This window comes from Phoenix dactylifera, chromosome 5, assembly GCF_051530095.1.
Source record: "Phoenix dactylifera cultivar Ajwa chromosome 5, Ajwa_hap1_PhDact_Kaust_v1.1, whole genome shotgun sequence".
NCBI classification, from domain to species: Eukaryota; Viridiplantae; Streptophyta; class Magnoliopsida; order Arecales; family Arecaceae; genus Phoenix; species Phoenix dactylifera.
Window position 1 is genome coordinate 38,407,952 of NC_143194.1, and position 12,524 is coordinate 38,420,475.

Sequence of the window (12,524 nt, forward strand, 5' to 3'; positions counted from 1 at the left end):
CATTGCTGCTATAATGCTAGATATGAATATTTCATATTATTAATTGCTTGTACAGCTGCCAAAAATGGGCGATTATCTTTTCAAAGTTGTAACAATAGACATTCCTAAAACAAAAGTAATGGGCGGCAAATAGTAATCCTATTGTTAGATCATCTAAAATGAGACTAAAAAGCCTTTCTTTCTAAAAATAAATATGCATGGACGTCATCAAAAAATAAGAATCAAAACAACCAAAAAAGTATCGACTATTGGATTGGTGAGGGGAAGAACTGAAAGAACATATGTACAACAATATCACAAAAGCAACATGGACGTGTTACACAACTATAATAATTGTACAACAACCAATCACTGAAATAGAAAACTTTGAGTAAAGAAACAGTACTAAAGAGAAAAGCAGTGACAGCAATTAGAGTTATATTGAAAATTCATCTAACATTGTTATCTTGGATAAAATTAGGTAAAATAACAAAAATATATATATTACCAGTTTACTACAGCCACTAAAAAAACTAGATAGAATTATTTACCCTACCTGGACAAATAAGAATTGGGGAAAATGATAACAAAGGTAGCTCGAAAAGAATCAAGTGATTAAAAGGTTCATCATATGCAAAGTTTTTTAGTCTCTGTGTGCATGTCTGTGCAGGATTGGGTTTCGCCGCACTCCAGTCGGTGGAGGGTTGCTACTGATGTAGTAGTTGACAAGCCTTGATCTAGAAACCTACCACTGAAACAATGCTCTGCGATTGCCAACCAATTCTTCCCTTCCGCTGGCCGCTGAGACACCGCCTCCGAGGAGATATTTGATCTATGGATTCTACCTCCCTAAGAGTATACTTTACTAGGAGCCTTGGTTGTGTTGAAAGTGTTTTCCTACAAAAAAGATCGAGCAGAATGAGGACTATTAGAAGCATTACCAAAATTAAAGCCAAGAACTACTAGAGGACTAACTGTGGGAGAACTAACCTGAAATATTGGTGGGGAAGGAAGACGGTGTGATCGCTTTTCCTTCCCCCAAAACCTCTGGAGAACTAAAGACTAGGATGGGAAAAAATGCCATGCCATGCTCATGCGAGATTAAAACTAAACTAAGAGCAGAAAAGAAAAGGAAAGACGAGAAGAAAAAATAGGGCTTCCCTGAATCACTACGCCCTTGGCCGGGACCTTTTGCAGTGCCCAAAACCTCTGCATCCTTCGGAGCCTAAAACAATCAAATTCTGGCCACCTTCTGCAAGATACGCTGGAGCTTTGCTAACAGGCCACTTGCTAGAGAAATTGAGCAATGCTTCTAGCAGGTAGAGGGGCTTATTTAGGTACCTCGGGAGGCCCCTAGTTTTGGCACAAGCAATGTGGAACTAAAGAAAATCACTAAATCTCAAAAAAAAACCATGGATCGAGAGGGACTCTCGGACTTTAGTTGCTAAAAGACAATTGTTTCCTTTGATGGTGTGGATCACACCATTAGAAGGCATTTGACGGCAAGGAAGAAATCATTGGAAAAGAACCAATAGACAGATGTTTCATTGTCATAAAAATATCTGATGGCGGAGAGCTTACCATCCAATAAGGCCAGTTGCCTGATTGTCAGGTGGGCTAAAATGTCAGATGATTACATAACTAACATCTTATGACTTCAGACAGTAGCTCACACGTAGTCCGAATATCTTGAACAGCGGATATCCTGAAACCTCGTGATCTGGTCCTTTCATGAAAAAATTGAAGTATGCAGCCTCAGATGCAATGCAAAATACGATCATGATCAAACCATTCCGGCAAAAGTGGGGTCCCAGGGTGTCATTATTTAAGGCACTTGGATAGTTTCTGGGGCATTAAAAGAGGGGTCCCGTCTACAGTCTGTACATGTGTAGGTCAGGACGTGGGTCTCTCTCTCTCTCTCTCTCTCTCTCTGTGCATGTGTGAATATCTATTTGTGTAAGCGTGAGAATGGGCACAATGATTTCCTCAGAGAGAGAGAGAGAGAGAGAGAGAGTGGGCACAAAGCAATAAAACTGCTTCTGAAGACCAGCCACCATGCAAGTGAGATGGTAGGCAAAGAGTAAGAAAAAATGATGGGGGAATAAGTACTCTTGAATAAGATGTTTGCAAGATGAGATCAGAATGAAAAGTAAAGAACTGAAATTTCTTCTAGAAAGGGTAATACGGTGAGTCCTTTATGTCACTGGTTCTGATAACATGTTTTTAACAAAAGAAAATAATATCAAACATTTCAAATAACTTAATGTGGAAAAGGAACACTAAATAGTGTTAAATAAGAAGCAGTCAAGACTAAACCAAAAGTCATTGGAAACAGTATGATTCCTAAACTTATACTGTTACAGCCCAAATAAACGCAATCACAAGATACTGAGCAACTAAAGTTCTAGTTTCTTGTTTTTTAACTACAACGTAAAACAGAACCATGTGACATTCTTCTATATTTCATTCCAGAACTTTACCAGTTTGGTGGGTGATGGAGATTCCACAAATGGCCATCACAAACAACACTAGCAGCAACCAGGCCACATGTCTCTCTTATCAGTAGAAATCCATGGTTGCTGAGGCAAAATGGGACTAACACAGGGATTAGAGCCAGATATCTACCCTTATGTTAGTCAGAGGGTTTATGCAAGGGAACAGAGTGAAGATTTTGATAAATGATGGTTCCCATCTTCAGAAAGAGCCTTTGAGAAACACCACCAAACCAATGGGAAATCTGATAGGAAACAGCAATGCCCCAAAACCAAGCACAAATGCTGTTTTTGATGCCTGTCCACATTACAAAATCTACTGCTCAACAATTCAATGGATTACTTTGTTGTTAAAATATTATCAAGTGCTGGTTGTACTGGTCTGTGCTGGTCAATATGTATCATGCCAGGCTAGTACCAGCACCTGGCAGTGGCACATGTCAGCATGGCATCTATTAAATCTACTTTTTCATATTTTTTATCAAAAAAGGGATTTCAAGTACCTTTTCTTTCTTTGATACAAACTGACACATGCCGGAATGGCAAGGGCATAATGTGGTGGAAGGTGATCAGCAAAGGTACTGGCACTAATACCTTAATCCTTGGTTATTAGGGGATAGAGAAGAAATCATTAAATTTTGAAATAATGGATCGAGTGTAAAGACTAACTGATGTACTTTTTGGTTCCCAGATGTCCTTTCTAATAATTTTGAACTAATACCTACATCCTTGGTTGTTAGGGGATAGAGAAGAAATCATTAAATTTTGAAATAATGGACCGAGTGTAAAGACTAACCCATGTACTTTTTGGTTCCCAGATGTCCTTTCTAATATTTTCTCTTCCACTTCAACTAGCAAAAAATAAAAGCCAGAGTTGCAAGAATTTCAGGACGGTAGGAAAAAATGGATTTTAAAAAGGAGAATAGTTAGAAGGAAAATTCTATGTTGAATTTATTAAACAAAATAACTTACTCAAAGGTGGTTGTATGGAATTTGAATGTATTGAAAGGTGAGTTATGACCAGGTAAGGCTTGATGCACAGTCCATCAGCATCTCCTCAGCCTATGGCAGACTCCTACTTCATTGGCCTTCCATCATCAATGCACTATTCACTATTGAAATCTTGATCCAAACTTTGACCTCATCCATCCTCATCCAAAAACTGAAGAGGAGATTTGAAAGGTAGGAAGACTGAAAAGAGAGCTTGGAAGAAAGGACAAAAAAGGTACGCAAGAAAATGCGAAACTGCACTGCATCGATGCTTGAAAATGTTTCACACCGATCGGTTGGACTGCAGTGAAGCCTAAGTCAGACCCCAAAGCAGAAGCTGAAAGCTCCATTGCACAACCAGCTGTAGCCACTAAAGATATCCAAATACAAAGAATTTGATCGGTCCAGCAAAAAATAAAAGTTCTTTTGGGGTGGGGGGGTGTTGAGGGGGCTGTGGATGGACTGGCATGGAAACAGAATAAACAGGAAGAGAAGCAAAAAGAAACCAATTTTAACTAAGCAGCCTTAAACAATTGATTTAAAATTGTTTTTTGAATGCGTGCATAAAAAGAGAATTTTTTTAACTTAAATAATGAAAGAACTGCAAGCAAAAGAACTTTCAAGTTAGAAAAAAAATATTTAGTCAACAGAAGAACAGTCACCACTCACTACTCTTGATAATCTGAATAAAAAAGCATCCTGGATGTTGCCAGCAATCTGTTCTGAATGAAGAGAAAGGAAGGCAAATGCTAACATGTAAGTGCAGTGTTAAACAAGGTCAACCGCTAGCTATTGCAAAAGGAGTCGATAATTCACCGCTTTAATATCAGCATCAGATATGTGATCACTTTGATCAAGGTGAAAAGACAAAAAGGAACAATCATAACTGCTCATAAATCACTAACAGTCAATTGTGAAGGTTGAAACATTACTATTCTCTACTTATGTGAGAAAACAAATTCATATCTTACAATTCAAGAAAGAAAAATACCTTTAAGAAAAAATAACAAATAAAACAAGTTTAGCTACTGAACCCACATGTACGTGTTCAAACTTTATTCACGAGAGGATACTATTGATAACATAAAAATATGAGTGTTGTGGTGTCTATACAATCAATCTTGTTTGCATGTCACCTTTCTAGACTGCATTCAGATCTTTCTTGCAAACAATCAATCTGCTGTAAAGTCAATGCAAGTGTATTAGCTACTACACTAGCCATCTTGACCTAGATGATACTTATGTTGCTAACTGTGGTTGGATTTGCGTTCAAGATATTAGGGGAACATTGATCACTTCTGTGCAAACATTAGGCTGTGAAGTCTTCTGATAACAACATAAATTTGACTTAATGCCATAGCTAGATCTGTGTAGATAACCACATAAAGAATGAACAAAAACATATGGACAAAGAATATGTGTGTAATGAAGTATAGAAAGTTTTTTTGCAAATCCATCTCTTCAGCAGCTTCCAGATACAAGCACTACATATTTAAGCCCTCCAACAGACTAATACTAACTTAAAGATACATACATCTAACTCATAGCATAGTTCAATAGCTATATAATGCTGAAATGTTTTTCTACTAGATCCAAAGATTTTTAAAGTGGATCAAATCCTGAACCATCTAAAAAGCCAAACAACAGAATATATTCCATCTGGGTCTTTTTTCCATAAGTACAGGACTCATTAACTGCTGTTTCATACTGAGGCAGTGTACATGGGCACAAAGGCCAACGTCTCTGAAGTCCTTATATGTCTAGATTGTCTTGGATGAAAGAAAAATCCAAGGCCATTTACATGATGTCAGGACCAAGATACTCGACAATGTTGCAGAGATTCTTATAAAATTCGTACCCAGCAAATGAACAGATTATCCTTCACATAAAAAGATTCTGAGATATCAAACATCTTCCCATTACAAATATTGCGCACTATCATTTAATAATAATTTAAAGAAGATGAAATATTAAAAACTGATGATATAAGTACATTGTGTTCATTATATACTTTAATAACTGAACACCATAACTCTAGCACTATCTTCCTGTAAGAACAGCCATCCAAATAACTAATATAGTAGCCTTCAAAGTAAAAATTGTCTTTAATTGACAATATGAAAATCATGCACAAAAGGACAACCTTGCATATGCGTCAATGTTCAAAGGCCAAACTACTATTCACATAGTTCACCTTGTGACATGAATGGCTCTAGCCAGAAAAAAGAATGGAATAAAAAGAAAAACATATAATGCTTCACGAAGTGACAGTAGACAGATCTTAATTGACATTACTGCCATTCAGCATCTCTAACACAGCAATAGCAGCTTTCTGGAATCGTTCTTTCTCTTCCTCCAAGATCTTATTTTTAACACCTGCAGACTCCTTGGACTTCTCTATTTCTTCCATTATCTCAGCAGAGGTTTCATCAATCTCACTGTTTATGTACGATGAGCACAATCAGAAACAAGAAATTAACAAAAGGAAGATAGAAAACTGATTGATATACAAAGTTATAGCAAACAGAACCGTCAGCTTTGCATGTTTGGATCAAAACCCAATATTTATGTATAAAATAAAGAGCAACAGATATACCTAGAAGAAAAATAATTATCAAAATTATGACATGCTGTAAGAGAGGAATAAAATGAAAATATGACTTTTCTTTTGAACAACAAAAGGGGTTTCTAGCCCCTACTCAATTCATGAGATAATAAATTTTAAAGTGGTGTAAGTGGGACCTAAACCCAGGTCACTAGTAACTAATCCCAGCAACTTTCCCAACTGAACCAGTTGACGCCCATCCAAGTGAGGAGACACTTAACTCTGCAGTGAGGCACTAGTTAAGGTAGTCATGTTTTTTCTTGAAACACAAAACAGGTTATGTTTCTTTAGATTGAAAAGAACTGGTTTTACCTTCAAACTATTAGTATGAAGATGACAACCAGCAAGAAGCTTACCTGGTCATCTTAAGCATGTTTTGGATAGCTATCTGAAGCTGCTGTGACACATCTGTATTCATTAATGGATGTTTAAAGTAAGAATTTGTACCAAGATGAGAAGACAGCAAAACTATAATATCCCTAATGGCAGAAAATTGCAACTATATCAAGGACTTCTTAACCCTCTATTTAATAGCATTTGCTGATCAAGGGCATGAGTTGAAACATAATATTGCCTTGCATAAAGTTAGATCGAGGAGGAATGCCACTTCCTTGCAAATCTAATACATCAAACCGATTTTGATCAAGGGATACATGCATCTATTTCAGAAAGCATCAACAACAATATCATGTATGTTCCAATGAAATGATAATGTCACCTTCTGGTACCACACAAGATTCCATAAATAAAAAGTTCACAATCTACTGCATCTCAAGAAACCATCTTGTGAAATTTTTTTCTGAATCACATAAGAACACTTAGAAGTTCACAAACTTTGTTTAACTCGTACAATCAACCATCAAGCAAAGCATACATAAGCACATTTCAAAAGGATTATGGTAGAACTGAAATAATGCTCTGATAAGCCCAAAATGGAATATAGGGGAGAGAAACTATCAAAATCAACTTAAGAAATTTCAATCATTAAATCCTAGGAAAAAAGGTTCTCAGATCTTCAAAGATTAAATTTTAATTCCAAAAGTTGCAAGTCGTTGGAAACAATAAGATCTTGATACAATCAAACCAGAATCTGGGAAGCTTCCAAATTGTAATTAAAGAATTCTCTCAGGTTTGCAAGAATTCAACTAGATTGTCAATTTTACTGAATTTCAATAATGATCTGAGAAACTTTAAATTTTATATGAATTTTACCAACTTTACTAAACCTTCAAATGCAGAAAGAATCAACCAAGCTTGCAAATGAAGAGCGCAAAATCCTGCTGCAGATAATATAACTTGAGCTGGTATAACAGGCAGACAGATGGAACTGCGTTTTGCAGTGCATGAACTAAATTTCACATGCATTCAGTGTTAAACAATGATATCATCAGTTCTTCAAATACCAAAAGACTGCAGTAAAAATGATCGGAATTGCATGGACTACACCTAGAAGTTCAGGACTTCAGAATGCTTCAAATAGTTTGCAGTACCTACCAATAACAAGAGCTCGTGAATGCATATGGCAACAAAATTAAACTGTCAAAGTACCTAGCAGTGTTTTAAATGCAATGCATGTTGCAGCATATGCAGCCCCTTGACCATACAGCACTGTTTGTATGCATTACTATATAACTCATATCACATATGGACCAGGACGGTCAACTTAGCATTGCACGGCAGCAAAGCTGGCCGGCTTAATATCATATGGCTGCATTTGTTACTCTGGAGCTATATATACAGCCCAATCTTATGTGGGGCTGTGTAGCTGAAGCGGGTTCAAGCTGATGGTTAGGTTTGCTGAGTTTCAAGCAGGACTTGTACACATATTAATAGTGCTAAAATATTGATTTTGCTACAACTATTGCTATTAGACGGTAGATATTAAATAATACATGTTGCTATTACTATTGTTATTATCCATCCATAAAAAAAATACTATCATTATTTTCTTTATTAGACTTAAAATATTATATTTATTTTCATCCATGTACTGCATATGTACTATGCAATCCATTGACCACCCACATATTGCAGCCACTTTTTAGGACACTGGTCCTTAAATCATCCCAAAATGGAAATATGTCAAGATTAGTCCAAGAAATTGTGATTCTTGATTCCTGGAATGGAAAAATTTTCCAGATATTTGAAGATTAACCAAAAAATTCCAAGGATTGCAGGCCAAAGCATCTAAACATGAGCTTTTGAGCAGTAAATATGATCTAAGATGAAAACCAAAACAAAGAGAAGAGTTAAGGCAACCCTTATAGAAATCTTTAAGTTTACAACTTTGTCTCAGAATAAACTAAATCACACATTGATCAAGTGACACGTGCATCTCTCTTTCCAGATCTTCTAGTATTGGAGAAGACTCCACAAGAAAAAAAAAATTATGAATCCATTCAATCACCAGAAACCATCGAAATATAATTTGTTAGAATTGCATAAGCACACTTAGAAGTCCCGGACACTGAATAGCTTGTGAAATAAACCAGCAAACTAAATTACATGGCTCAGGGAAAAGAAACTATAAGACTCCATTCAAGAAATTATAGTTTAACACCTAGATAGGAATATTTGTATATCTTCAGCAAACTAATTCCAAAAAGTAGGAATTCAAGATGTTTAAGCATGGAATTCATAAGAAAACTCAAGAGTTTTCTCCCAGATTAATCCGAGAAACTTTTACTAGTTTTCTATAGATTCTACAAAATGGATGAAATCCTTGCATATAGAAAGATTCGATGACTTCACATATTGATCTACACAAAGAAGAGGAATGAGTATTCCTTCCAAAAATAGCATAAATACTATATTGATATTAATCAAGAAACACGCTGCAACTCTGCTTTTCCGTGCATCAACGTTAAAGATTTCACTAGAAAATGCTTATGGAAACATATATGGGAACAAAATTACAGTAGAAACATCATAGCACTTAGATAATCCACAAATAGAAAAAAGGGAATAAAATCTATTAGAATTCGTTCAAGAAACTATAGTTCTTGAATCCTAAAGGAGAAACTTTTCAGATCTTTAAACGGATCAAGAAATTCCAAATGCCGCGAGCAAAAGCATCTTAGCATGAATCTTTAGGCAGCAAATACGATCTTAATAAGATCAAAACAACGAGGAGACGAAGCATTCAGGTATCCATCAAAGAAAACTCGAGACTTACAAGAATTTAACGAGATTGACGATTTTCTTAGATCCTCAATCAGAAAAACTGATCCCAAAAAAATTATTAATAGTTTTCTATAGGTTCTACCGAATCTCTTGAAGAGCCTACCAGAACGATGCAATGATGGGCAGAGGTTTCTAGCAGTACGTCACAAGACAAGAATGTAGGGTTTCCGAACGGAAGGAAGTGTACCGCAAAGGAGAGATGAGATCTGTGATTCGGCTTCGGGCGCTAGGGATTCGGAGGGAGAAGAGAGCGCAAGGATCGCCTTCGTGTTCTCCATCTCAGGAGCTCAGAGGATAGACGATCTGGGCCTGGCGAAAGTTAGAGCGCTCGGCTCCGCCCCTTTTATAGCCGCGGCTCTAAAGAGGGAAACGTTGGTTTCCAAACTCTCGTCATAATCTTGACCTTCCATCCGATTTAGTTAGACTGACAAGCAAGCATAATCATGACCGTCCAACTGATTGAGTTGATAACGTTCTTATCACGATCGGCTGCGCCTTTGATACAGGTTTGGCTTAGGTCGTTCGCGCAAAAGAACGTTAAATGCTCTTTCTGACCCACTTGCGCGCGAAAGAAACGTGAACTATTTGATCGCGCAAGGTCCGCTTCGAGATCTGCGCAGAATGATTGAACGAAGGGATTGGGGCGCTTTGAGAGATGTGCGGAACGTGATCAGACGGTTGACGGAATCTTTCGTGCAAAACATACAACCCGCACCGGAAATTATCAATGTTGGAGCGAAAGTTTTCCTCGACAAGTGAAGGCTCTTGTTTTGTTGGCAATAGGAAAATCTATACTAAAAATGCAATATTAATATTGCTATCTCTGGTGGTTGAATCAAGGCCATCAGGTGTCCTTGAAAACTCCATCCAAGATGACCTCTTAGGAGTACAAATGGATCGGATCGGATCGAGTCATAAGTAATCCCGACCCAACTCGTTTCCTTATTTGGGTCCTAATATTGGATCCAGACCCAATCCAATAGAAGATCGGGACGGGTTAGGTCGGATCCATGGCTAAAATTTCTAACCTAGCGGATCATTCAGGTGGGATCAGATCCATGTATAACCTAGTTCCTACGGACCTTATCCAAAAAATTTGGATCTGAATTAAGTCTAGGTTGGATCCTTGTACTTATTATTCTCTATGCTTGGTTTTTTTTGCAATGAATGAAAGTTACGGAAAGCAGATTATGCAAGACCATACAAGTGAAAGTGCTTAAGCATCAAGGATTGATGCCATTACAAACTAACCTAATAATGATAAGCTCAACCTTGTTAGCTACAAGAAAAAATTTCTATTCATATATTTAATTTTTTTTTAGTAGAAAAAAATTACATCTATACTAATCCTTTTTATTCAGCAGTGATATCATCTAAAATTGTTAAAATGCATCTGCTACTATTTTTTCAAAACATATTACTAAAAAAAGCATACATGGGGCCATGAGCCAAGACGAGAAATATAGTTTTGATAATAACATATCAGTAAAGTTATACTCTATTTTGCCTTGATTGGTTTGAACTTTCTTCTTAGGAGAAGAGCATTCTCATTTAATGTAACCAACCTAAGCTTTAATATAAAATTCATGTCATTCAATAGTATACAAAAATAATCTCTTTCATTCCTCTTGTATTCAAATACAAGAAAAAATTAGAGGAATATAGAGTTAGAGACCCTTAAGCACTGCTATGGGCTCTAATGGTGTACTAGGGTCGGGTCGGGTCAGAATTCAGTATACCCAAGCTCGACCCAAAAAATAAAACTGATCCAAATTTAGAACCTGATCCAGCCTCACGAATTCTTTAAATCTGGTCGGATCAGGTCTAAACTGGTCAGGCCTAGTCGAGTCATGGATCAGCTCAACCCATTTGCAGCCTTACCTGCAAGTGAAGTTGGAATCTCTTCCCAAGAAGGAACAAGAAGGATAGCTATCCACCAAATTCTTCTATAAGATTTTCCAACATCCAAACAATCCTCATCCAACTCGATAGAGTGAAACCTCCTAGTTATGTTCTCACATAGTGTAAAGAGGAAAAACATATATATATATATATATATCAGACTAGTTTATACTCTCAAACATCCTTCCACGCATCATGAATTCCTGAACATCTCACGCAAGCAACAAAGCATCCAGCACCCACCTATGCGACCCAGCTCCTAACCAAATTTTTCCTTTATTAGCAAAGATAATAGATGCTCTATCTCTCCTTTTTCTCATGTGAAGCCTCGTGACTAATGCCCATGGCCATCGGCTCCCGTTCTCGTCTTCATATCGCCCTTTTCTATGCGGGCTCGTTTGGTTCGCGGAAAGCATTTTCTTTTGTAGGAATATGATTCCTGGGAAACAAATTCTTGGGAAGAGAATGCCTAGAAAAATACTTTTAGCATATTTGGTTGACAATGGAAAAGTAACAAATTTTTAAAATGCTTATGTTTGATTGGCCATTCATTTTTCTGAGAAAATTATGTATATTTTTCATTATGCCCTTAATAAAAATTAAGATTTTAATGCCTCTTTAATGCTTCTTTAATGCTGAACGACTTTTTTGAGAAAAAATAAAAATGGAGTGATTTCCGCCTCATGGAAAAATAACTTTTTTATGTTTCTTATAAGGAAGATTTTTTCATGAATGTGGGAATCATATTTCTATGAGAATACAACTTTTCCATCTATCTCATTTGAAAACTCCAACCAAATAAGAAACATCTCATTACTTTTTCGTGCTCTACATGTCCGACGGTCGTCAACCTAACACTCGGGCGTCCTTTGGAAGAAGACGGACATGGCATTTTCGCATTTTCTCTTAAAAAAGAAACAAAAGAAACGCATCTATTTATGAACTCGCCATCTATTTATTAACGATGAGCCAGAGAAAAAGCGCGGCTGGCCATTGTAAAGTTGGATCAATCTTTCTGCGAGTCACCCTCCTAAAGCACGCTAATAATTTAATACTGATCAGAGAAAGAACTGTAGGAAGCGCTCCGAATCCGTTGCTATCCTAGCTCTCAAAGCGAGCGGTGGATGATCCAACGGTGGATTCGCGCGAAGAAAGAAGAATCCTTCTTTCGCGAGAAAGATACGCCTCCGCCCCTGTGCGGAGCATGCATCTCCTCTCTCTTTTGCAGGCGGTTGGCAGCGCCACCTGCTCGTTCCCAAGGTTAATGAGCCAAAAGAGGAAAGCATAAAAGAGAGATGGGGAAGCTGGACGTAAATGCAAGGGAGCAAGATTCACGTAGAAGTGGAGCGAGCTCAAAAGCCAGCGGCGGAGCA

The 12,524-nt window shown here is 37.2% G+C and overlaps 1 protein-coding gene across 1 annotated transcript; it reads right to left on the bottom strand.

The window, feature by feature from the left end:
* Positions 1–5,542: 5,542 nt before the first annotated feature.
* LOC103709741 (polyamine-modulated factor 1-binding protein) lies at positions 5,543–9,600 on the bottom strand. The gene is made up of 3 exons (XM_008795234.5): positions 9,437–9,600; positions 6,423–6,474; positions 5,543–5,899 (listed from the first exon to the last, which is right to left on the bottom strand). Exons 1-3 carry the CDS (start codon positions 9,525–9,527, stop codon positions 5,743–5,745), a joined length of 300 nt encoding a protein of 99 aa, XP_008793456.1. The 5' UTR covers positions 9,528–9,600; the 3' UTR covers positions 5,543–5,742.
* Between the last annotated feature and the right edge of the window lie 2,924 nt (positions 9,601–12,524).